This window comes from Diabrotica undecimpunctata, chromosome 8 (assembly GCF_040954645.1).
Source record: "Diabrotica undecimpunctata isolate CICGRU chromosome 8, icDiaUnde3, whole genome shotgun sequence".
NCBI classification, from domain to species: Eukaryota; Metazoa; Arthropoda; class Insecta; order Coleoptera; family Chrysomelidae; genus Diabrotica; species Diabrotica undecimpunctata.
This window is the reverse complement of record NC_092810.1, coordinates 83,495,784-83,523,271: the sequence shown is the minus strand read 5'-3', so window position 1 is coordinate 83,523,271 and position 27,488 is coordinate 83,495,784. Positions and strand designations below refer to the sequence as shown.

General features: G+C 33.9%; 3 protein-coding genes across 3 annotated transcripts in view; 2 read left to right on the top strand and 1 right to left on the bottom strand.

Moving 5' to 3' along the window:
• Positions 1 to 11,515: 11,515 nt before the first annotated feature.
• LOC140448957 (uncharacterized) lies at positions 11,516 to 12,439 on the top strand. The gene has a single exon (XM_072542096.1). The coding sequence runs from the start codon at positions 11,516 to 11,518 to the stop codon at positions 12,437 to 12,439; it is 924 nt and encodes a 307-aa protein (XP_072398197.1).
• Positions 12,440 to 21,539: 9,100 nt separating this feature from the next.
• LOC140448468 (uncharacterized) overlaps positions 21,540 to 27,488 on the bottom strand; it is a 375,096-nt gene continuing 369,147 nt past the window's right edge. Inside the window, exon 8 of the mRNA XM_072541545.1 lies at positions 21,540 to 21,904. The gene's annotated coding sequence lies outside the window, so the exon portion shown is untranslated. The remainder of the gene's footprint in view (positions 21,905 to 27,488) is intronic.
• LOC140447722 (novel acetylcholine receptor chaperone) overlaps positions 22,130 to 27,488 on the top strand; it is a 79,620-nt gene continuing 74,261 nt past the window's right edge. The window contains exons 1-2 of the mRNA XM_072540537.1: positions 22,130 to 22,422; positions 23,517 to 23,655. Of these exons, the coding sequence (XP_072396638.1) occupies positions 22,297 to 22,422; positions 23,517 to 23,655 (265 nt within the window). The 5' untranslated portion in view covers positions 22,130 to 22,296. The remainder of the gene's footprint in view (positions 22,423 to 23,516; positions 23,656 to 27,488) is intronic.

Here is a 27,488-nt window from a genome sequence, read left to right as displayed (position 1 = left end):
ATGCCATTCGTTCGAAGTGGAATAAAACGACTTTACGCTGGTATTTCCCTCAGGCTATTAGTAATCCCGATTATATAAATCTTGCTGCAGAAGCTTTCGCTAGATGGGAGACAATATCTAATTTAAAGTTTAAACAAGTAATAATACCTTCTCCGAGGCCTGATATTACTATAACTGTGGTACCAGATACTCATAATTTTCAAGCAAGTTGTCAGGAACCTCTAAATGTTCATTTAATTTCGATGGTCCTGGAAAAGTATTGGCTCACGCATACTTTCCAAGCGCACACGGAGAGTGTACCGAAATTCATCTTGATGTTAGTGAACGATGGTATGTAGGAAATGGCAGCGCTCCCAATGGTGAAGTCAATTTTTTGGCTGTCCTAATGCATGAAATTGGTCATTCTCTCGGACTAGCACACAGTACTGTTGATTCGTCTATTATGTATCCTTGGTATCAACAAGATGTACCACCTTTTGGTGATGATGATAAAAAGGCAATGAGTATTCTATATGGGCCAAAAACAACACCCTCTTACATACCAACAACAACACCAGTTACGCTAGCACAAACACCACTTTCGCACAACAAGAACCATATGTCGAAAACATCTACCATCAAACACAGGACCTCTTTGCCAACAACAACAACCACACCTGCAATACAAAACATATTATGTCTAATTCCGTATCCAGATTTCATGTTTCTAGCTACTTCTCCTCAGTTTCCAAATTATAGAATGTACGTTGGATATGGTCCGTATATATGGAAGTTTGATTTAAATGAGATGCGCCTTCCAAAACATCCCGAATTAATTACCGATTATCTCCCTAAAGAGTTGAGGTCTACGCACGTTTCACATGTTTTTCAGAATTCCGAGAAACACTTAGTAACTATACGCAATAATCAGTATTACGCTGCATCTTTCCCCAATTTAAAAATTCAAAAACGTTTTATGTTTCCTTCTATACCTGCGAGAACCAAAATAAATGCATTATTTCAAACAAACAGCGGTCAAACGTATTTATTATACAATGATGATTCTTATATTGAATTTAATGAAGCTGGAGATGTCTTAAACCGTGGACCCATGAATTATCTCTTACCCGGACTACCAGATACAATAACATCAGCATTCCGCTATACTGATGGGTTTATTTACTTTTTTCAGAACAACACCTATTATAAGTACAGCGAATACACACGTAAAGTTGTAGCAGCAGGAACGTTTAGCTGGGAACTTTTTGGGATACCCTGCTCCAACGACGGGCTATTAAAACAATTAAGAACTTTGTTAAACAAAATTGTAACTATATACGAATAAAAATGCTCCGTTTATGATGTTGTTGTTTTTATTTAAATTCCATTACTCTGTATGTATGTTAAGCAACGTCTTGCGTCGAATGTTACGTCAATTCACGTGACATTTGACGCAGGACGTGACATTTATGTGACATCTTACGTTCTGCGTCAAATGTCACATAAATGTCACGTCCTGCGTTGAATGTCACGTCAATTCACGTTCTGCGTCGAATGTCACGTCAATTCACGTGACATTTTACGTTCTGTGTCAAATGTCACATAAATGTCACATCCTGCGTCAAATGTCACGTTATTCACGCGACATTTCACGTCCTGCGTCAAATGTCACGTCCTACGTCGAATGTCACGTCATTTCACGCGATATTTCACGTTCTGTGTCGAATGTCACGTCCCGCGTCGAATGTCACGTGACATTTTACGTTCTGTGTTGAATGTCACGTCCTGCGTCGAATGTCACTTGACATTTCACGTTCTGTAACAAATGTCACATACATGTCACGTCCTGCGTCGAATGTCACGTGACATCCAACGCTTTGACACCTCATACGTCAAAATCAGGCCAATAGCAACGAAGATACGTTCTAGCGTCCATTTGGCAATGCTGCCATCTTTGTTTTTTGTGTCAAAGTATTCCCCGTTTCCTCCCCGTTCCAACGAGCCCTCATACATCACGATCGGACCAATAGAAACAAAGATATGACGTAATGACCTTTTGCCATGCTCCGATGCGCACGGCACATACTGCATTCAACCCCATTTTTCATCCCCTTTCCAACGAGCCCTCGTACGTCATCCTACGTTAAGCCGTTTGGCATTTGCAACCGGGGGTTGCGATTTTAGGGGTTGCAATTTAGGGGGTGCGCCAGGAAATAGGTAGCCTATCTACTAACGAGCTTAGTGGAGTTTTAGACTTGGAGAATAACTTTCCAATGGTTTTAGTATTTTTTAGGGATATTTTGACGGGTAAGTTTTTGAATAGTTTAGTAAGCTTGTTCGTAATTTGAGGGAAATAGGGAAGAGAAGCATATTTTGTGGCTGGTTTTGGGGTTAACGGGGAAATGTTCGTCTGTATGCTATTGGATATGGAGGCTAGTATTGCACCGTTAGGTGCTTCCGAAATAGAATGACCATAGCTTTTAGAGAAAAGATATCTGTTGATGATGGATATGGGGTAAGAGTTATCAATGAGAATGGATTTGAGTAAATCCAAAGATTCCCTCTTGTATCGCGTATGGGTCAACGTGTGTAATCTAAAGCTAAGAGCTTGTACAAGGTTATGTTTGTATCTTATTGGGTGTGTAGAGTGGTAATTTAAGAACAGGTTGCTCGCCATGTCTTTCCTGTACCACGTAGTACCCAATGTGTTACTATGTGTGCGTATGATTCGAATATCCAAAAACGGTATGCTGTTATCAACCTGCAATTCACAAGTAAATTGCAGGTGAGGATCAACGCTATTGAAGACTGATAAGGTGCTTAAAATCTTATCAGGTGGTGTTGCTAGGATCAAGTCGTCGACATAACGCTTTACAAAGGGAACCTGGCAATCTAACTTACTGATACTCTCATTGATAAGGTCATCGAGTACGAAATTAACTAGAATGGGGGAAATGGACGATCCCATGGGAGTTCCAAAGATTTGGCGATAATATTTGTCATTAAATATTAGATAATTGGTGTCAAACGTCAGTTTTAATAATTCCGAGAATATTTCCCATGATACTGGACTGTGTGGTTGGATTTCATTCTAATGGTTCCGGAGTGACGTGACGACGCTGGAGAGTGGGAGGTCAGAAAACAGTGATACTACGTCGAAGCTTACTAAGACATATTCTCTTGGTAACTGATAATTATTGATAAATTCACTGAACTGGAAAGAGTCTACTATGTTAAAATCATTCTTATAGTTGTATGCTTGTGAAAGGATGTCCGTTAGGAATTGGGCTACATTAATGTTAGGAGCGTTTATTGACGATAGTATAGGACGCATACTCAGTTGGGGCTTATGGATTTTAGGAAGACAATAGAACCTGGGGGCGTTGCCATTATAGTTATGGAGGGATTTGGCTAGTTTATCATCGATGATTTTTTTATTTTTTAGTTCAGTGATGATTTTATTTATTTTATGTGTGTAAGTTGAGGTGGGATTGCGGAGAAGTGGCTGATAATATTTATTATCATCTAGAAGTTGCTGGCTCAGGTTTAAGTACTGCTCTCTCATCATTAGTACTGTTGCATTGCCTTTGTCACTGGTTAGTACCATCAGGTCAGGGTGTTCTTTAAGGAATGTGGACGTTTGTCTATAGACATCATCTATATCCGAGCTGGCATAGGGAGGTTTATGTGAAAAGTTGGTGAGAATATTATTAGCAGATGATCTTAATTCGAGGAGTTCATTGGCTTCCGAATGTGAAAGTATGTTTTCTATGTCAGCTACGAAATTACATACGGAATATTCGTTAAGCGACAGTTGTAATCCGAACTTAGGTCCGAGAGATAGAAGTTTTAAGATATTTCTAGGGATTTGGATGTTTGTGAGATTTTTAATCCATTTATCGTGAAATGGTAGACGACTGAAAGGAGTGGACCCTAGATTATTTAATTTTGTTTGGAGATGAGATAAAGAATTGTTTAGAAAGAACGTATATTTTTTGAGAAGAGAAGTTTCATATTGATCCAAAATGTTGGAAGGTAGGAGAGGTTCAAGTTGGATGAATATGTTTGACATTTGTCGATGAATGAATGCTATATCGGAATGAACCAAGGAAATGTGGAAGTTCAATAATCGTACTCTTACCTGTGTGTTGATGGCATCCGCTCTTCTTTTTAATTTGTTAGATAGTGTTCCCATGGTGGACTGCATCAGGTGGTCGGTACGATCATTTAAAAACCTTGGGTATCTCTTCGTCTTTCTGCATTGAAGCAGGAAGGTCTTTTTGCTTCAGTTCTCGCCAGTTTTTCATTAAGTTTGCTCCATCTCTTGAGTAGTAAGGTAGAGTTTAAGCCATATTTTCGTTTGATGGTCACGAAAAAACCCTCTGTATAAGTAGACATTGTAAAGACTACGACCGTCAAATTATATTTCTAAAGTATTCAACTAGTGAATTCAGAGGTTTAATCGGTCATTCAGGTTGGCAAATAAAACAAGAAGTCAACTACTTCATAAGTTTATCGAAGACGTTTCGCTTTATATTTCTAAAGCTTCATCAGTTCTCTAAAATATAACAAATGACATAGAGTTTATAAGAAATACAGATGTTTATAGTTCATAACTTACAACTCAATATGTAGTATATTATCGATGTTATCATATATCTACTGTACACTTTACTCATTATTTAAAACTAACTTAACCAAAAAAGAAAAAACAAAAAACAAAAACAAAAAACACACAAACTTTGCAGAAAATAATGTTCATATTCGTAGATATGAATATTTAAAAAATTTTAAATGAACATTTGGCTTCATTTAGATGGTTCTCCACTAAAGACCAACAAAGTTCTGATTTATTGCAATCTAAGCAAACAACTTGACGCGATACCGAAAATTTTTTTAAGGGCCATGTGTCACCAAATTCCAAGGTTTGAGACAATTATGAACTTCTACAGGGGACATTGCATAATTAGTTGGACGGGTGGAATTTGTATGGCGGAAATATTTGATATATTATTTTTAATTTATGTTTTAATGAAACTTGGAAATAGGGGATGATTTTGTTATTATTTTGAATGGAAAATACGCCATGCAAATACTGCATGCAAATTAGTGTAAAGTGTAGTTAAAAAGGACCTTTATGTAAGTAAATAATCGGATTTTGAACTGTATTAAATTAATAGTTAGTTTTAATTGCCCTACGGATAAAAGTGAAACTTCTGAGTGGTCGAAACGAGTTGAGCTTTTTACGCTGGACGGGTGATTAAGAACGATAAACAATAATAATTATCAACAAAAACAATAGGTCTGTTATTCAGGTTTCGGTAAAACTATACAGAATTATAAAGGCTGAATTTATTTGCTGTTTTGATATTAATTGTATTTTTGTATTTACAAGTGGTAGAAGTCAAAACTGATTAGGATCGAGAATAATAGCTAAGATTTAACTGTAGAGGTAGGCGCGGCGCTTGTCGAGATTTGTAACCGTTACTTATAATATTTATATTTATAAATACTTTAATTATTTGAATAAGAAGAAAAATGGCGGATGGCAAGGTTGATAAAGATGGTAAAAGAAAAAGCAAAGAGGAGATAGATATATTTAGCAGGAGCAGAAAAGTGAGCCGAACGCCAGACAGGTCGAAACCAACAACGAATGAAACCAGCAGCCAGAACGAAATGATGGAACTAATTAGACAAATAGCAAGCGATAATAAAAAGAAAAACAATGACCTGGAAGAGATAAAAAATACAATGGGTAATATGATTGAGGAACTAAAAGAAATTAGGAAGGAAAATAGTGAATACAAATTGCAAATGAAAGAAATAATAAGAGAAAATGAAAATCTAAAGAAAGAAATGACAACGATGAAACAAAAAATAAATAAAATAGAAATAGCATTGGAAGCATGTCAGAAAGAAAAGAAGAAAAATAACCTAATTATGAGAGGCTTACCAATAGACACAATAGAAGCAGAGCAACTGGAGAACTTCATAGAAACAAAAATTTGAGTAAAATCAGAAATAAATAGGGTACAAAAGATAAATGAAACAATGTGTGTCATCGAATGTAAAAAATTCGAAGATAAAATGAAAATACTGAAAGCCAAGGGTAAACTAAAAAACTATAAGCAACATAGAGTATATATAGAATGTGATCTAACATTAAAAGAGATAGAGATACAAAGAAACCTTAGGAAGATAGCAGCAGATGAAAAGACTAAATGGGAAAAATTGAAGGCATTAAGTGGAAATGGAATCAAAAAACAAGCCAGATAGAAAAAATAACATACAATACAGAACCAACTAGTTCAAAAAACTAGCTGAAGAAAACACAATAACGGACCGAGAATCAAAACAGGCACAGAACAGGGACATGAGCAGATCTAAAGATAATAACACAAACGGGAGTAAAAACAAATTGAAGTACAACTTAAACACAGAAAAGAACAAAACAATTTGGAAAATGGCATCATGGAATGTGAGAGGTATAAATGGGAAGGAAATAGAACTGGGGGAAGAAATTAGAGATAAGAACATTGAAATAGTAGCTATAACAGAGACAAAGAAAAAAGGAAAAGGATCAATAATATTAGAAAACGGAATATTACTAATATACAGTGGAGTGGAAGAAACGAAGAGAGCTCAGGCAGGAGTAGCGTGCATGATAAAGAAGGAGAGTATCAACAAAATAAAAAATTGGATATATTACAACAAACGTATACTAAGAGTAGACATAGATATGGATATAGAGGAAACCAATACAAACCTGATCATATGTTATGGACCAGATGAAGACGCAAAAAAAAACGAAAAGAATGAATTTTGGGACAAATTACAAGAAGTGATAAATGATTGTACAGAGAAAATTGTGATCACAGGAGACATGAACAGTAGAGTGGGGAAAGAAACAGAAAAATGGAACAATGTCATCGGACCTTATGGGGAGGACAAACTAAACAAAAATGGAAAATTACTACTCGAATTCTGTCTAGACAATAACCTGGTGATTATGAACACACATTCCAACATAAAAGGATACACAAGATCACAAGAGAAGTCAAATCAAGAGACGAACAATCAATTATAGACTATACTATAGTGCAAAAAACAGAGAAGAACTGGATAAGAGACCTAAGGGTAAAAAGGAGCTATGATATTGGTAGTGACCACTATCTACTAGAAACCACATTCAAAAGCAAAAGAAAAGAAATAAAAAGAAATGAGAACATAAACAGAAAACACAAAGAAATAATAAAAATTTATAAACTAAGGGAAGAAACAACAAGAATAAGATACTCAGAAGGACTAGAGAAAGAGATGGATAATGAACATGAAATAACAGAAACAATAGAAGAAGAATGGGGAAAATTTAAAAATGCGATGATAAAAACAGCTAAATCAATATGTGGAACCACAAGAAATACCATAACAACAGAGGGAAACGAACATCTTGGTGGAACGATGAAGTGAAAAGAGAAATAAAAGAAAAGAAGAAATTATGGAAAGAATACATCCAAGACAAAACACAACAAAAATATGAAAATTATAAGAGACAAAGAACAAAAGTTAAAGAGATAGTTAAGAAAGAGAAAAAGAAAAGTTGGGAAAAATTCGGGGAAAAAATGGAAGAAAACAGCACAGAAAACGTAAAATTATTTTACAGAACACTGAAAAACCTAAGAAGCAACAAAGAAACGAAACTGAAACAAATAATGAACAAGGAAGGAACAATAATAAACGACGATAAGACAATAATGGAAAGATGGAGGGAACATTTTCAGCTGATACTGAATGGAAATCAAGCGAATACAATGGAGAAGGAAAGCCACAACAGGAGAGTATCCATGAGAAACACGGAAAATCCAGAAACTATAGAAAAAGAAGAACTGGAAGAAGCAATAAGAAAGATAAAAATTGGAAAAGCAGCAGGAAGCGATGAAGTAGCATCAGAAATGATGAAATATATAGGAGTAAAAGCAAAAGAAAAATTGTTATACATATATAACCTAATATGGAAGAGAAAAGTAATACCCAGAGAATGGACAAATGCAGTAATTATACCTATATACAAGAAAGGAAACACAAGAGACTGTAGGAACTATAGAGGTATATCACTACTATGTGTAGCAGCAAAAGTATACGAAACCATAATAGAAAGGAAAATTAGAAAAGAAATAGAACATAAATTAGAGGATGTACAAAGTGGATTCAGGGAAGGACACAACACACAAGACCATATATTCACCATGCAACAAGTAATAGAAAAAGCCTTAAAGAAAAATAAAGAAATTCATTTGAGCTTTATAGATATGGAAAAACATTCGACTCAGTCAAAAGAAAAGATATATGGGAAAGCCTAAAGAAGAAACAAGTAAGTGAAGAACTGATAGAAGCAACAAAGAGTATATACATGGAAACAACAAATACAGTAAGAATGTTAAATATACAGTCAAGGAGTTAGACAAGGGGGAAGCCTCAGCCCAGTACGATTCATAAATGTAATAGATGAGATAGTGAAAGAATGTAAGAAAACATTCAAGAAATACTGCATCGGTTGGAACAGAATGCAAATGATAAATGCTGAGATGTGTATATTTGCAGAAGACATAGTATTAATTGCGGAAACTGCAGAAAAACTGAAATACAACTTAGAGAAATGAAACCTAGAAGCAAGCAAATACAACTTAAACGTAAACAAAGAGAAGACTCAAATAATGAAAATATCAAGGAAATAAGGGACGGAAGATCAAATAGAAGTAATGATAGACCAACAAAAAATAATACAGACAAATTCATAAAAATACTTAGGAACAGTAATCAACAACAAAGGAGACATCGAGGATGATCTTAACAACAGAATGGAAAACACAGGAAAACTATTCCAAGCACTAAATAGAGGATTCCTTAATAACAAAGAAATATCAACAAAGACCAAGATGACAATATACAAAACAATATATAGACCTACAGTGACATATGGAGCAGAAAATTGGATATTAAACAAAAGACATCAGAGCAGAATTCAGGCAGCAGAGATGAAATACCTCAGAAGAACGATAGGAGTAAAAAGAACTGATAGAATCAGAAATGAAGAAATAAGAGAAAGACTCAAAATCAAACCGATACTCGAGTCAATCAAAGAGAAAAAATTGGCATGGTTTGGACATCTAACCCGGATGGACAATAATAGACAAGTTAAAAGAGTGTGGAACGCCAAACCAATAGGGAAGAACAGAAGAGGAAGACCCATTAAAGAATGGAACAGTGACATCTCGCAGATACTGCAGAGTAAGGGTAAGACTTGGCAGGAAGCAACACAGATGGCATCCAATAGGAAGTAATGGAGAAAGTTCGTTAAGAGCTAGGACACCTCAGAAGACTGTCAAATATTGAAATGTAATGAATTGTATTTTAAACGGCCCAACACCGAAAGGTACAAATGGGTCTACTGATTAAGTAAGTAAGTTCTGATGGTTGTTTTGTTTCGCCAGTATTTTGGTATTTGTGAAATCAATGTGATGTTTAGTGGAAATGGCGTGTTGTGCAAGGGCACAAGAGGGTTTGGAAAGTCTGATGTCGCTTTTGTGTGAAGTTATACGACCTAGAAGAGATCGACTAGTCTGGCCAATGTAGCAGGAGTTGCATTCTGAACAGGGTATCTGATAGACAACATTAGTGTGCTCTAACGAGCTTAGTGGAGTTTTAGAATTGGAGAATAACTTTCCAATGGTTTTAGTATTTTTAGGGATATTTTGACGGGTAATTTTTTGAATAGTTTAGTAAGCTTGTTCGTAATTTGAGGGAAATAGGGAAGAGAAGCATATTTTGTGGCTGGTTTTGGGGTTAACGGGGAAATGTTCGTCTGTATGCTATTGGATATGGAGGCTAGTATTGCACCGTTAGGTGCTTCCGAAATAGAATGACCATAGCTTTTAGAGAAAAGATATCTGTTGATGATGGATATGGGGTAAGAGTTATCAATGAGAATGGATTTGAGTAAATCCAAAGATTCCCTCTTGTACCGCGTATGGGTCAACGTGTGTACTCTAAAGCTAAGAGCTTGTACAAGGTTATGTTTGTATCTTATTGGGTGTGTAGAGTGGTAATTTAAGAACCGGTTGCTTGCCATGTCTTTCCTGTACCACGTAGTACCCAATGTGTTACTATGTGTGCGTATGATTCGCATATCCAAAAACGGTATGCTGTTATCAACCTCCAATTCACAAGTAAATTGCAGGTGAGGATCAACGCTATTGAAGACTGATAAGGTGCTTAAAATCTTATCAGGTGGTGTTGCTAGGATCAAGGAACCTGGAAATCTAACTTACTGATACTCTCATTGATAAGGTCATCGAGTACGAAATTAACTAGAATGGGAAAAATGGACGATCCCATGGGAGTTCCAAAGATTTGGCGATAATATTTGTCATTAAATATTAGATAATTGGTGTCAAACGTCAGTTTTAATAATTCCGAGAATATTTCCCATGATACTGGACTGTGTGGTTGGATTTCATTCCAATGGTTCCGGAGTGACGTGACGACGCTGGAGAGTGGGAGGTTAGAAAATAGTGATACTACGTCGAAGAAAAAGACCTTCCTGCTTCAATGCAGAAAGACGAAGAGATACCCAAGGTTTTTAAATGATCGTACCGACCACCTGATGCAGTCCACCATGGGAACACTATCTAACAAATTAAAAAGAAGAGCGGATGCCATCAACACACAGGTAAGAGTACGATTATTGAACTTCCACATTTCCTTGGTTCATTCCGATATAGCATTCATTCATCGACAAATGTCAAACATATTCATCCAACTTGAACCTCTCCTACCTTTCAACATTTTGGATCAATATGAAACTTCTCTTCTCAAAAAATATACGTTCTTTCTAAACAATTCTTTATCTCATCTCCAAACAAAATTAAATAATCTAGGGTCCACTCCTTTCAGTCGTCTACCATTTCACGATAAATGGATTAAAAATCTCACAAACATCCAAATCCCTAGAAATATCTTAAAACTTCTATCTCTCGGACCTAAGTTCGGATTACAACTCTCGCTTAACGAATATTCCGTATGTAATTTCGTAGCTGACATAGAAAACATACTTTCACATTCGGAAGCCAATGAACTCCTCGAATTAAGATCATCTGCTAATAATATTCTCACCAACTTTTCACATAAACCTCCCTATGCCAGCTCGGATATAGATGATGTCTATAGACAAACGTCCACATTCCTTAAAGAACACCCTGACCTGATGGTACTAACCAGTGACAAAGGCAATGCAACAGTACTAATGATGAGAGAGCAGTACTTAAACCTGAGCCAGCAACTTCTAGATGATAATAAATATTATCAGCCACTTCTCCGCAATCCCACCTCAACTTATACAAATAAAATAAATCAATTCATCACTGAACTAAAAAATAAAAAAATCATCGATGATAAACTAGCCAAATCCCTCCATAACTATAATGGCAACGCCCCCAGGTTCTATTGTCTTCCTAAAATCCATAAGCCCCAACTGAGTATGCGTCCTATACTATCGTCAATAAACGCTCCTAACATTAATGTAGCCCAATTCCTAACGGACATTCTTTCACAAGCATACAACTATAAGAATGATTTTAACATAGTAGACTCTTTCCAGTTCAGTGAATTTATCAATAATTATCAGTTACCAAGAGAATATGTCTTAGTAAGCTTCGACGTAGTATCACTGTTTTCTAACCTCCCACTGTCCAGCGTCGTCACGTCACTCCGGAACCATTGGAATGAAATCCAACCACACAGTCCAGTATCATGGGAAATATTCTCGGAATTATTAAAACTGACGTTTGACACCAATTATCTAATATTTAATGACAAATATTATCGCCAAATCTTTGGAACTCCCATGGGATCGTCCATTTTCCCCATTCTAGTTAATTTCGTACTCGATGACCTTATCAATGAGAGTATCAGTAAGTTAGATTTCCAGGTTCCCTTTGTAAAGCGTTATGTCGACGACTTGATCCTAGCAACACCACCTGATAAGATTTTAAGCACCTTATCAGTCTTCAATAGCGTTGATCCTCACCTGCAATTTACTTGTGAATTGGAGGTTGATAACAGCATACCGTTTTTGGATATGCGAATCATACGCACACATAGTAACACATTGGGTAATACGTGGTACAGGAAAGACATGGCGAGCAACCGGTTCTTAAATTACCACTCTACACACCCAATAAGATACAAACATAACCTTGTACAAGCTCTTAGCTTTAGAGTACACACGTTGACCCATACGCGGTACAAGAGGGAATCTTTGGATTTACTCAAATCCATTCTCATTGATAACTCTTACCCCATATCCATCATCAACAGATATCTTTTCTCTAAAAGCTATGGTCATTCTATTTCGGAAGCACCTAACGGTGCAATACTAGCCTCCATATCCAATAGCATATAGGCGAACATTTCCCCGTTAACCCCAAAACCAGCCACAAAATATGCTTCTCTTCCCTATTTCCCTCAAATTACGAACAAGCTTACTAAACTATTCAAAAACTTACCCGTCAAAATATCCCTAAAAAATACTAAAACCATTGGAAAGTTATTCTCCAAGTCTAAAACTCCACTAAGCTCGTTAGAGCACACTAATGTTGTCTATCAGATACCCTGTTCAGAATGCAACTCCTGCTACATTGGCCAGACTAGTCGATCTCTTCTAGGTCGTATAACTTCACACAAAAGCGACATCAGACTTTCCAAACCCTCTTGTGCCCTTGCACAACACGCCATTTCCACTAAACATCACATTGATTTCACAAATACCAAAATACTGGCGAAACAAAACAACCATCAGAAACGCTCCTTTATTGAAATGTGTGAGATCCTCAAGAACTCATCGGCAATAAACAAAAGAACCGATATCGACAATTTGAGCCAGGTTTACCACTCTCTCATCTTACGAAATAAATGATACCAATTATTCTTCAGTTAAAAGTTGGCGTATTTTCCATTCAAAATAATAACAAAATCATCCCCTGTTTCCAAGTTTCATTAAAACATAAATTAAAAATAATATATCAAATATTTCCGCCATACAAATTCCACATGTCCAACTAATTATGCAATGTCCCCTGTAGAAGTTCATAATTGTCTCAAACCTTGGAATTTGGTGACACATGGCCCTTAAAAAAATTTTCGGTATCGCGTCAAGTTGTTTGCTTAGATTGCAATAAATCAGAACTTTGTTGGTCTTCAGTGGAGAACCATCTAAATGAAGCCAAATGTTCGTTTAAAATTTTTTAAATATTCATATCTACGAATATGAACATTATTTTCTGCAAAGTTTGTGTGTTTTTTGTTTTTGTTTTTTGTTTTTTCTTTTTTGGTTAAGTTAGTTTTAAATAATGAGTAAAGTGTACAGTAGATATATGATAACATCGATAATGTACTACATATTGAGTTGTAAGTTATGAACTATAAACATCTGTATTTCTTATAAACTCTATGTCATTTGTTATATTTTAGAGAACTGATGAAGCTTTAGAAATATAAAGCGAAACGTCTTCGATAAACTTATGAAGTAGTTGACTTCTTGTTTTATTTGCCAACCTGAATGACCGATTAAACCTCTGAATTCACTAGTTGAATACTTTAGAAATATAATTTGACGGTCGTAGTCTTTACAATGTCTACTTATATATATATATATATATATATATATATATATATATATATATATTATATATATATATATATATATATATATATATATATATATATATATATATATATATATATATATATATATATATATATATATATATTCATTGATTTAAAATTAAAACAAGGTTTCTTCTAACTCTCCCACGTTTACCTTTAATTTTGCCTTCGATTATTAAGTATAGCAGGTTATATTTGCAATGTCTCCTAACGTGTCCAATTGTGATTTAATCCCATAATATCAAAATGTTCTAGACTTCTCTTTTTGATGGTGGTTTTTTTTATGAATTTGACTCAATACATACTCGTTCGTTTTTCTGTCATTCCACGGAACTTTTAGCTTTATTCTGTATGCATACATTTTAAACGCTTCCAGTTTTTTCACATGACATCTATCAAGGTCTACACTTAAGTACCGTATAAAAGAATAACAAAAACATAGCATCGGAGTAAGAGCTCTCGTAGTGAAATCTCCATATCACGTCTTTTTAATTTGTTTTAAATTTCATTTTAAAGCTCAGTACAAAAAAAGAATTCCTTGAATTTTCATTTAAAGATGGAGTTACTACTACAACTAACATGATAGATTGGTAATTGTGAAATGATTGCGGTAAATAATAATAGTTTGCGATATTAAGGATCGTTACTACTGTACAAATATATAGTAATGGGAAAATAAATAAAAATACATGCAGTATATTATAGCTTCTTCTTCTTCTTCTTCTTCTTCTTCTTCTTCTTCTTATATAGACATGACTCTGTTTGTTTTTCAATGTGCCTCCAGTAAGTTGTCGTTCCATCGTTTTTGTGGTCTTCCTACTGATCGTCTTCCTATTGGGGAACCGTATCTGGTCGTCTTTACTACTCTATTTGTTGTCATTCGGTCTGATTATGATGATGTCATTATTGGTCTGATGACTGTTTTGTAAATTCTGCCTTTCGTTTTTTTTCCGATATTTTTATTTCTCCATGTTGTTTCATTCAGGTAGCCTGCGGCTCTGTTTGCTCTATTCACATGATCTTCCACTTTAGTTTCGAGTTTTCCGTAGCTAGATAATGCGATGCCTATATATTTAAACTCCATTACTTGTTTTATTATCTGACCTTCCAGCTCCAATTTACATGTAACTTTGCTTTTGTAACCATGCATTTTGTCTTTTTTTGGGGAAATTAAAATGTTAAATTTTCAGGCGGTTGTATTAAATCGGTGCAGTATACATTGTAAATCATCTTCACTTTGAGAGAGTAGTATTGCGTCGTCTGCATAGTAGATTATTTTAAGTTGTTTTCCCCCATTTGGTATCCTTTTTTAGTTCTTATTTTTTTTATTATTTCATCCATAATCAGGTTGAACAATAGAGGACTCAGGGAATCTCCCTGCCTTATTCCATTGCCAGTTTAAATATGGTCGGTTAGTTATTCTTCTACTTTTACTTTTATTGTTTTGTTTTGGTAGATATTTTCGATCGTTTTAATTATTCCTAGAGGTATCTCTCTTGCGTACAGTAAGTGGATAACGTTCTTTAATTTGACCCGGTCAAATGCCTTCTTAAGGTCCACGAACTATAGATATGCCGGTTTGTTGTATTCTAATGATTTCTCTTGCACTTGCCTCATTATAAATATAGCGTCGGTGCATGATCTTCCCGATAAAACCTTGTTGCTTTTCTGCTAGTGTTATAATTTCATTCAGTTTATTTGTTATCACTTTGATTGTTAATTTTAGTGTTGTGTTTAATAAATTCGTCTGTAATTTTGCGGGTCCGATTTGTCTCTCTTTTTGAAGAGAGGTATTAGGATGCTTGATCTCCACTCTTGAGGAATTCTGTTTTGTTCTATTATTTTTTGGATTAGTTTTAATAGTTGTTTGGTCAGATCTGGCCCTCCGTACTTTAGGAGTTTGTTCGGTATTCTGTCCTCTCCTGGTGATTTTCTATTTTGTAATTTTCTTAATGCTTCCTTTACCTCTTCCTCCTCAATATTTATTTCTTCGTTTGTCGTCACCTCTGGTATTGGTGATTCATTATCGTCACCTTTAGCAAATAGAGATCAAAAGTGTTTAATCGAAACCCATGTTTCCTTCTGAATGTGTTTCGTTTTTATTAGTTTGTTCATCTCTCTTTGTCCTCTAATTATTCTCCATATTTCTTTTTGTGTTTAGTAGAAGTCGTGTTTCATCTGTTTTGAGAAGCTCTGCCAGTATTCCTTTTTTATTTGTCTAACTAAAGTATTCGTTTTATTTCTTATTCATTTATAGTTGTTGTATACCTGTTGTGTTTGTTGTGTTCTGTATTGTAAAAAGGCTTTTTTCTTTTCTTTACATTTTGTCTTATCGTATGTTATCGTTTTCTAATATTTCATTTTCAGTGATCTTTTCTGATATTCTTTTCCTGTATAAGTATTCCGTGGATTTCGTATTTAGTTCTTGGACTTTGATTTTTGTTTGTGTTGGCGCCGCTCTCTTGGGTGGGAAGTATTTCAGGATGATTCTTATTTTACATAATATTAGTCTATGGTCGCTACCTACATCTGCTGAGTTGGGGCATCTTACGTCGATTATTTTCAATGGATGTATATCTCTGTTGGTTATAACATAATCTATCATAGATCTTTGTCCACGGGTGTTATTAAATGTATATTTGTGTTGATTTTTGTGGTCAAAAAATGTGTTGTTTATTCTTAGTTAGTTATTCTTGCAGAAGTTTATCATCAGTTCTCTATTTTCGTTTTTGACATCCTTGTTATGTTTTTGCGTAATTCCGGTTATTACTTCATTGCCTATTTAAGCGATAAAATCGCCCAATATTATTATCTTCCCTTTGACTTGATCTACTACTTGTTGGTATTGGTCATAAAACGCTTCCCTTGAGGCTTGGTATTTTCTGGGCCGTATACTCCGATGATGTTGAGGCCTTTCTTCTCCATTTTTATTTTTATTATTACTACTCTTTCTCATATGTATTGCCACTCTTTGATGTGATTGTAGACTGTATGTGATTCAACACTGCCTGGGGTGATTGCGGGGTAGATTAAGTAGCTCCGCTGTTACCACAGCCGGGCTCGGATAAAATGTGGAGGGCGATTGGCAAGGTTAGAAATCTATCAATCGTAAAAACAAATATTGCTCAAAGAAACAATCTAGATTATAGCGTGATGTATAAAATAGAAGAAGGCCAGTAGTGTGTTACATGACAGGAAGATTTCATGAGCTTAAAATGGGATAGATCCAAGTGGTTCGTTGTATATGATTGTAAAAAATCTGTCAAAGTAATTGGTATATTTTTTTTAAACACGAAAAAACATGAAAAATGCAAACGAATTACAATTGTTCAATACGTTTTCGGTCATATCAGACCATCATTATTCACCATCACAAAACGGTAGAATTGTTAAATTTACATTTTAAGATTGAAAATTTAAAAATAATACTACTCAATGTCGATGCTAATGGATTTAATTAAAACGAAACATATCGGCCCTTACTCGAAACTTACTCACTGGTGGGTCTAACAGTAGTGAACAGCACATTCAAATGGCTGTTGACTACTAACTGTCAGGCCCATACGTGCGTAAATTTTGAGTAAGGGCCAATATGTTCCCTATTAACAATTGCAATCCGTATGTATTTTTCCTTTTTAAATAAACAAATACACCAATTATTTTGGAAGTTTTTTTACTTAATTGTAGTGAAAGATTTCAATTAAACTGAAAGGAAAATTCTATAAAACTATTATGAGACCAGCTATAATACATGACAGTGAATGTTGCATATGACAGAAATCATAAATGAGTAGAATGATGACAAATGATAAAATTAGGAATGGATATATTGGGGGAAGTATACGGGCTGCAACAATCGATGTCCAAGATGAAAGAGTATAAGTTATGATGGTTAGAGGTCAACATTGAAATGTTAATCGCCTAATATGAATAATTTCTGAGTGGCAAGTTCGTGGAAGGAGTACGATATTAAGACCAAATAAGGTCTCGTAAGAGCCACTGAGGCATTACATATCTGTGTTGCGTAGCGCAACTCAAAATTATGGTCCAAATGACGAGCACCCTTTTTTCAGAACAAACAACTACTTTTGGTTTTAAGTCGAGTTGTACCCGAGAATGCACGATAGATGTCGTTTATATGCTTTGCACAGAATTGCGAGATTATCAAGTACACACAAATTCCCTTCTCAATTTTATTCTTAGAAAAAACATTAGTCATTGTCACTGTCATATTTGATTAATTAAAAAAAATAATTCGCTGATTTTTCACCACAGAATGTTTCATCAATCAGCCAATCCCGTCCACTGCTGGACATAGGCCTCCCTCAGTTCTTTCCAGTGTTCTCTACACTGGGCCGCTTGTAGCCAGTTTCCCGCTACTCTTTTTATGTCGTCGGTCCATCTAGTCGGTGGTCGTCCTCGGCTTCTTTTATAATTTCTGGGCCTCCATTCCATAATTCGTCTTGTCCATCGTCCATCTTGTGTTCTGGCTAAGTGTCCTGCCCAGTTCCACTTAAGTCTCGTGGTTCTTTCGATGACGTCTTGAACTCCTGATCTTTGCCTGATTTGTCGGTTTGTTATGTGGTCTCGGAGGCTCACATTCAGCATTGCACGTTCCATGGCTCGTTGTGTAACTCTTAGTTTATTCGCAGATTTCTGCGTGAGTGTTAAAGTCTCTGCTCCATAAGTTTGTACAGGCAAAACACATTGGTTATAAACTTTTCGCTTGAGACACATGGGAATTGAACTTTTTAGAATATGGCTTAGTTTGCCAAATGCTGCCCATGTCAGGCCTATTCGCCTCTGTATTTCATTTGTTTGATTGTCTCTGTTTATTTTGATCTCGTGTCCCAGATATTTGTAAGTGTCTGTTTGTTGTATGGTATTATTGTCGATAGTTATATTTCCACTCATTACGAGATTTGTCATAAGTTTAGTTTTCTCAAAGTTTATCTTTAATCCTGCTCTTTCAGACAGACTTTTAAGCGAATGTAGCATAGAAACCGTATCCTGTAAGTTATCTGCGATTAATACGACATCATCTGCAAACCTCAGATGATTTAATCTTTCTCCATCTATATTGATGCCCACATCTTGCCATTGGGTGTTCTTAAATATTCACTCTAGAGCTGCCGTGAACAATTTTGGTGAAATATTGTCTCCTTGTCTTACTCCTCGACCTAAGCTGAATTTTTCTGTGTCTTCGTGTAGTCGTATACTTGATGTAGCGTTCTCGTAGATGTTTTTGATTAGTGACGTGTACCTGTAATCTATTCGGCTTTGATTTAGGGCTTCCAGTACGGTTTCAAACTCTACAGTATCAAAAGCCTTCTCGTAATCGACAAATGCAAGAACCAGTGGAACCACAGGCAGGGAAGCAACATTTCAGGAGGAGAAATAAAATCCCCCGGTGTTCTCTAATCTGTGAGAAAACTTTGGTATGACCCACGATAGAAGATTATAAAAAAATGTATTAAGGAGAGCCGGTCTCGAATAAGGATAAAAAAAGTAAAAAACAGAAAAAGAAAATACAATTAGTTTTATTATAAACTGCACAATGAATTGCTCTGCAATTTCAGCACATCTTGGGGTCCCCGGTCAAGGTTAGGTACTTAACCAATAACGGTCAAAGATGAATGGTTTAAAGTAAGTACCCTATGCCATCGTGCCAGGGCAGTGCTGGTAGAGAAACCAACTTATTGCACATGGATGCGATTGCAGTATCTTAAGAAGATATATGGAGAGTAGAAGAATAAAAACTACCGATTGTCTGTATGATGTAACTATTGTGTATAATATTAATTTTTATATTTTTAAAAACACTCAAAACAAGAAGACACAATACCAACTCACCAGGATAACAGCACACAGTAAAAACTATCCTCTTTGCTTGTCTTCTTCCTAGTTCTTCTGATACGAAATATTAAAAATTATCGATAACAAAAAAATTTACCAAATAATTCTTGGATTGAATAGTTATTTTACATTTCTATTTTAACCTCGGAAACCTTTTTTGGATGGTGCTAGAAAGGTCACTAATGGAGACACTGCGGAAGGCAGCCAGATGGTTGGTGGAGAACGAGTCGTGGGTTCGAAATTAGCTTTTGGAACCGGGAATGGGTCCAACGGACGAAATAAGTAAAGGTAGAACAGGATAAGAGATATTAGAAAAGATATAGAAATAAACAAAAAGATAGACGAGTAAAATTACTAGAAATAGGATAAGATAGAAATAGGGCGCCACTTAACTTTTTGGGTTCAAGGAGAAAATTAAGAAACCTTAGAAAAGAAAAAAGCAAGGAAAGATATTTAAGTTCTGAGACCAAATCCAAGGAAAGATATTAACAGTTAATTATTAAATAACTTTGGTCAACACATTATATAAACAAATAATAAATTTGTTAGGTTGACTCCGTACACCTACTTACCTACGAAACTTAATCAGCTTGATCTTTCTTCTGGTCGAAGGTATAATAATTATTTAATATAATAAACAAACATTCAGAGGTTTTGTTATATCAGGAATCTTATTAGGAGCCGAGAAATAAAATTCATTGATGAAAAAAAAAACAATATATTCAACACCAATATGATATAGGCAGCTGAATGTACACGCATGTAAAAAAAATGCACCATCAATTATTATATGGTGGTATACATATAACAATAAACATTATTATAATTAGGAACTACCTTTGCAAATACAATAATATAATAAAATTATGCACAGTTTAAATTATCAGCGAAGAGAGCCTGATAGTATTTAAAAAAATTTAACTAGTGCTGATAGAAATCTCTCTTTGATGTTTATGGCTTATCTCGAGATAACGGGTTAAAAATGTATGACAAGTATAGCAAATAACAAAATAATTAAATTTAAATTCTAAAGAATACAAAAAGGTTTCAAGAATTCTGTATTATAAAAATTAAACCAACCCGCACTTGGTCTCAAGATAATTATCTGTATCGCATTGTTGTTTAATGATTAACTGAGAATTAAATGTTCGTAATTTAGTTCTTAATAGCTGATTGAAAGTTCGTGTTAAAATCGCCCTGCCAGAAGTGAAGTTCTTCTTCTCCAAATTTACCAAACTACGCAAAAATAAGGTGTGATATCCCCCACTTAAAAATGACAGGCCAGCCTGTATGTATTTCTAGAAAGGTAAAAGGTTCTAATGACATCGAAAATAACGGTACCCTTCTAGCAAGGAATGTGATGAAAGATAAATCCTTTTGGTTTAGGTTCTCTCAGAAAATTACTAAAACGTGCCTTCGACGATGTTTATCAAATTTATCAAAAAAGAACCCACTTGACACTGGAAAGGATTAGCTAAGCCCTACAATAAAGTACACTACTTCGTGTCTTTAAAAAGTCGGACCTTCCGTCTTTTGAAATAGTCGGTAGATTCCAATAAAATTTCCTAATGGTAAACACGACCACCCGCGTATATATTTGCAATTACGGCCATCGGCGTCTCAGCAACAGGAGTAAAGGGATTAAAAATTTAATATTTTAATTATAAAAAAATTTTACACTATTTTACTGATACTAAATCTCAATAATCGTCCATTTTTAGAAGAAATTTTAAGGACATAATTTTTCAATGATTTCATTTTCATTTTCAATTCATTGTTTTTCTGTTTTGCTGATCTTCTTGTGGTGGCTATATGTTCCGGATATTGGCGATGGCGATCATTATGACAACTTTGACTTTGTTTACAGCTTCTCCAAATAGATATGTGGTCATATTGAACCAGCTTCTTAAATTCTGGAGCTAGAAAATAAATCTTCTTCTTCTCGAATCTCTCTTATGGAACACTTTTCTTCAATAAAGAACCAAAGTAAATTATATACCTTACTAATAGTTCTGCTCATACTATAACTAAAATTTCGGGCCCGATTTTCAAAATATTTCGGGGATCGCAAAAAGGCATCTATGACATTATAAATATGTAAATGTACAAATGTTGTAAAAGAAAAAAAAATTATTATGAAAAATCCTCTATTATAATTCTTGTAACTTAATCAGTAAACATGAAAAAAAAATATATTTTCAACACATCAACAGTGTAATCAAAGTTTTGTTTTGTTGTAATTGTTCCATGTATCTTGTTGCAATACCATAAATTCTCTTGAGAACTTTTATAGTGATCACCATCTAATCATTTTATCGGTATCTGCCAGATATACATCTCCATGGACCTACAAAAGTTTTCTAAAATTAAATTTATAAAATATTAATTTTTTAAGCTTAGGCATATATTCTTCAAAAATTTTTACTAGTCCTCATATAAGAAGAAAAAGTGAATAAATGAAGTAAATATGCAGAAAAAGCAGTAATTAAATCAGTAAATTAGTCTGAGCATTTACTATCGGTCTATAATTAACACGAGTACGCTCCTGTGTGGACACCGCACGAAGCGCCGTTGTATTGATCGCTAGAACTCAAAGCGTCGCGATGTTTCAAACACAAAAGTTCCGATACCAAAAAAACTGACAGTCGAATTAGTGTAATATTTCTAAAAAATTTAGCGAAATTTTTTGTTTTTAAAATGTGCTAACGTTGAGCGAGTGGTAGAAAACAATTTATAAAAATGAGTAATCCGAAGATGGGGTCTATCGTGTTAAAGTCGTTATCGATTTTGTTAGGTTTGTTTTTCATTTTTGTGGGATTTATAAAAATATCTAGTGTACTTTCTAAAGATTTACATAAAGATTTGGTAAGTATTATGTCCAATGCACCTATATGCTATATTTAGTAAAAACTAGATCCACTCTGACACTACTTTGCAACTCTTTGTTATTCAACATCAATACATTATGTACAAAAGTTCTCTGAGTTTTAAGTGATTCCAATAGAGTAAATGTTTTGTGTGTCTCAGTGCAAGTCCTTAGCACGAATTAAATGTATTCACATTTAACTAATTAAGATACATTCAGAGAAAGTGAAGAGAATATAGTCTTGATAAGAACTAGAAATAAAGCATTGAAAAATATTCTAAAACTTTAACTGATAACTAAATAATATTAGGTAGTATTATTACTAAACAGAAAACAATTACTGAAGATTATATATAAAGGAGGGTTAAAAGGGAGCACATATCTAAACATTGCTGCTATGTAATAAAAAAACCTTTGTTAAACATTTTCTTTTAATATAATAAATAAAATATTATGTTACAATGATATTCTATTGACAAAATTTCGAGCCAGTTTCGATTAAATTAGTTGGTATACTCGATAAATGTACATATGTATAATTTGGCCAGTTGCCTGTCTAGGTTTGTTGGAATATTTTTAAATGTATGGAGGAATTGAATTATTGTGACCGACACCATAGTTACGCGTAGTTGAAAAAATGTATAGGTACGACGTGCCAAAACAGCCGCCGTTAATTTATTATTATTTAGACAAGAAATTAAACAACAATAAAAAATAGAATTTATACGTGAAAATTATAAAAAAAGTGCAATTAGTTAGCTGGCATGATTGTTTGACAGAGAAATACAATGACACTAAAGATAGATAACTATTATGGTTATATTGTTCAATGAGAACAAAAAGAAAAGGACTGTTGCAAGTAAGGAAGGGCTTTTAAGTAAGGAAAAGATAAATCAAATAAAAAAATAAACAATGAAGAAATGAAATATTTAGCAAACAGCAGAAAAAGTGGTTAAATATTTTGAAAACTATTCGAAAGTCCGTAACAAATAACACAAAAAAAAGAATAAGAATTGATAAAATTAAATTAATTAAACATTTAATTTCGTTCCTTCCCAAGGCTAAGGTAAAACAATTTTTGATTTTGTTTCAGAGAAAAGAATATGTCAAATATGCAAAGGTATTTCCGCTGTCTGAAATGCTAGATTTCAAAATTCCTTCAAAATGGTACCGAAGAACAGTCGGAGGGTTAGAAATGATCTGTGGTAGTGCAATGGCATTTTGGCCAAATCGTAAGTATTCTATTTTAATAAATAAATTTTTATTCACGGTTCAGTTAATAATCTATTAGAAAATAATATTATATCAATAGCTTTTTATTCTAAAATATAAATCAAAGGTAAACAACTCAAGAAAGGATCTCAAGAAACAGATAAAAGTGCAAAGGATAAACCCTTTAATCCTAAGAAATCTGGTAACAGCATATAGCAACGTACCCATTTCACAATTATTGGACGAAATAAAAAATGAGAAGTGAGCAGTGAAATATATAAGTTATGCTAAGAAAATGACAAAATAAGGGATGTAGAAGTATGCAAAAGCGTGGTTTTCAATAGGAAACATAATAGTGATGAATGATGATGAAATTAGGAAAAATAAAGAATGGCAGAACAGCGATAGGATCTTGCCTTCTCATTTCTGCCAAGGGTCAATCACAAGAGAAACATATTTACAGAAATATAGCTGAAATCATTATATTTTGAAGATGAATTATAGTGGATCTAAAGTTAAAACTGTCAGATATTAACAGATATGTAATATACAGAAATATGTTCTCATAAATATTCTATTAGAGAAGTTGACGTGTCAATATGCTTTGACCAATCGCAGCAAGATGTAATCGGCTCTGGGAAAGAAACATGGAAAATAAGGGAGCGACAGGAACTCAAAATTATTCAAATAGCAAATCTAGAATAGTTGCTTTTGACAATAATTTATTTACAATATCTTTAAAAATCACTAATTAACTTAGGTTGTTAATGTGAATAGTAATTTTATAGAAAAAAATTAACAGAAATTAACTGTATGAAGTCATTTATACTCTACAGATAAATTCATACATATAAATTCATAAATAAATATTATATTTATTATATTGTTAATATGTTAGAAAGCAATTCCTACATTTATAGACAACTTCAAGGGCCAATATTCAAAAGCCAAATGATGAAAGGGATGCCAGTTTTCTGCAACAGTTCTTCCTTAGAAACGGAACAATGATTAATGATAAGCTATAAATTAATTAATCTTGATTTGTAATGTATCTCATCGAATAGTACTTATTATAGTACAAAACGTTAGGATATTGCAATTTGCTAGAAATTATCAACATTGCCATAATGAAGAGTGAAAAGTGAAAGTTATATAATAAGTTAAATAAATTACAGGGTGAACAGGATATTCGATGACCTATTTAGATTTTTTTCTAATAATTCCTCCTAAACTTCCTAAACCTGGACCATTTAAACAGCAGATTGGCTAGACTAATAAGAAGGAGTAAGTAAGAACGCTTGGATTAACTTGAAAACCAGGAGGAAAATACATGAGATTTTGAGAATATTAATTTTTTAGAGAGATTCTAAAACTGTTTTCTTGTGGTACGTAGGTTAAAAATTATGTTTATATGGAATAAAGACGCAATTGAACTTAATGAAAATAACATTTTTTAATTTTTATTTGTCGTTTCTATTTTCACTACGGAAATCGTTCTCACAAAAGATTATTTTAAATTAGTAAGATGTTTTAACGAAAAATTGTTTGTCGGTTATTGTTTTCCAAATTGACGGTTGACTTACTTGTCCTCGATCTTGTAGGCATATAGCCATGATTATTAGTAGACACTTTTGAGGATGATGTTGCACTCGCAGAATAATATCAAATTCTAATTAACATGTTAATGTATATGTTAATGTACTGTCTGTTGTATATGTATTATGTATGGTTGTAGTTAATGTATCTCTGACTTTTTATTAATCCGCTAATCTTAGTATGTTCTAGTCTGACTTCTTCTTCTTTTAGTATTGACGACCTGAGCTTACTACATTCTGCTGATACTACACATTTTTCTTCATTAAGTAAGATGAGAGCTACTTCTTTAATTTTTCTCTTTTCATGTCTGTTTGTTTCATGTTTCATGTCAGGCATGTTTTCATATTTATGATTTGTCGACGATTCTGTTTTTGATGTTCTCGTATGTTTTATGCTCGTTTATCTTGATACTTGGTGGATTCACAGAGTATTATATAGATGCAGTTGTTATCTTTAGTGTTGTTTTCTTTCTTCAATCTTGTGAAATTCCTTGTTTATAAATAACACCGGGGAATCATTTTTTGTTATAACCTTTGTTAGCAGGTTTTTTAATTAAAACAAAATAGTATTTTTTAAAAACGATTTTCGGAATGAAAATCGAAACGTAAAATAAAAATTATAGAATGTAATTTTCATTACAGCCAGTTATGTCTTAATACCGTATAAGAACAGTTTTATTTTTTTAGGTCATTTGCCTATTATATTTGTGGTCTTCGTTGTCTTCTCTTTTGAGTGTCTTGATATTTTAGCTATTTCACTTTCAACAAATCTCACTTTGGTTTTGTCCCTAATTCGGTTATTTGTCCTCTTATTCTTTAGTTTTATAGTTTGATTTTTTAAGTATTATGGATATTTTTCTGTTTTAATATGTAACTGAATTTACCACAAGCCATCCAAGCAAGCCTTGTTCTTTTTATTTCCGTAATCTAGTGGTCTTTATTTATTTTGAGTAGTTGCTTGACGCCTATCAATTTTAATAAATTATCAGAAAAGGTATCGTATATAAATCGAATAAAAAGTAAACATTGTGAGACACGGATATGCAATGTAATTGCAGCTTACGAATGCTGCAATAGTGAAACATCTACAAGATAACACAGTGCACTTATGATTTTATTACACAAAAAGAGTGATCCAATAGACCTCGACAATTACCAACTTATAAGCTCGTTAAACCACCTCTACACGTTACTTAGAAGAATACAGACTAAAAACAAAATTAGATTTTTCACAATCTAGGGAACAGGCATGTTTTAAGAAAAACAATCAATGTAAAAAACAAGGAATATAACCCAAAATTGGTACTGGCTTTCATAGACTCTTCAAATCATTCGATACGATAGAAATTGACACCCTAATAAAAGTGTTAACGTTGGAGGAAAGTCGTATAGATTATCGGAACTCTGAACTAATCGAAAATATATATAATAATGCAACAATAACCGTAAGATTATACAAATATACAAAATGTATAAAAATTAAAAGAGGCATCAGACGAGGAGACACGTTATCTCCCAAATTCTTTACGGCAGTTCTGAAACATGCTTTCAAACAATTGGGGTGAGACGCTAGTGGAATCAAAGTCGACGGCGAAACGCACGCCCTTCTTAGGTTTGCGAACGACATAGCTCTGATAACAGATAACTTAAAAGAGATTTTAACCATGCTTACTGAGTTGGATGTTGCCTGTAAGGAAGTTAGTTTGAACATAAATTTTAGAAAGACAAAATATATGATAAATCTGGTACCAAAACAAAATTTCTAAAGTCGGCTGGTCGGCTAGATCATAAATATAAATACTTGAAATGAATATTTTATTTACAATACATACTAATCGGCGATAGAGATGTAACGATACGAATCTAGTTTTTTACCATTATCGAGAAATCACAAGCATCGGAATATATGCTGTGGATGTTCCTGACAGGCACAGAACTCTCAACTCAGTATGATGGAAATGTTCTGAATAAAATGGAATATCGCTCAGATTAGCAACAGAATCACTAGTTATAGAATGGAAAGGGAAAGGTATTTTAGTGAGCAAAGTATTGGGGATAGTATGTCTCATTGCCTAACCCGATTATTTATTCTAATATGAGTTATGTTTCTTTATAGATCTTAATTTTTGTCGTTTGGTTTGTTTGTTTTGTTTATTTTGTGAGGGTAATAGTCCAGTGAAGAAAGGGAGAGAAAGAGTCGAGTGCAATTACCAACCAGATGGACTGTCACATTGGATAAATTACTATATAGATGCAGA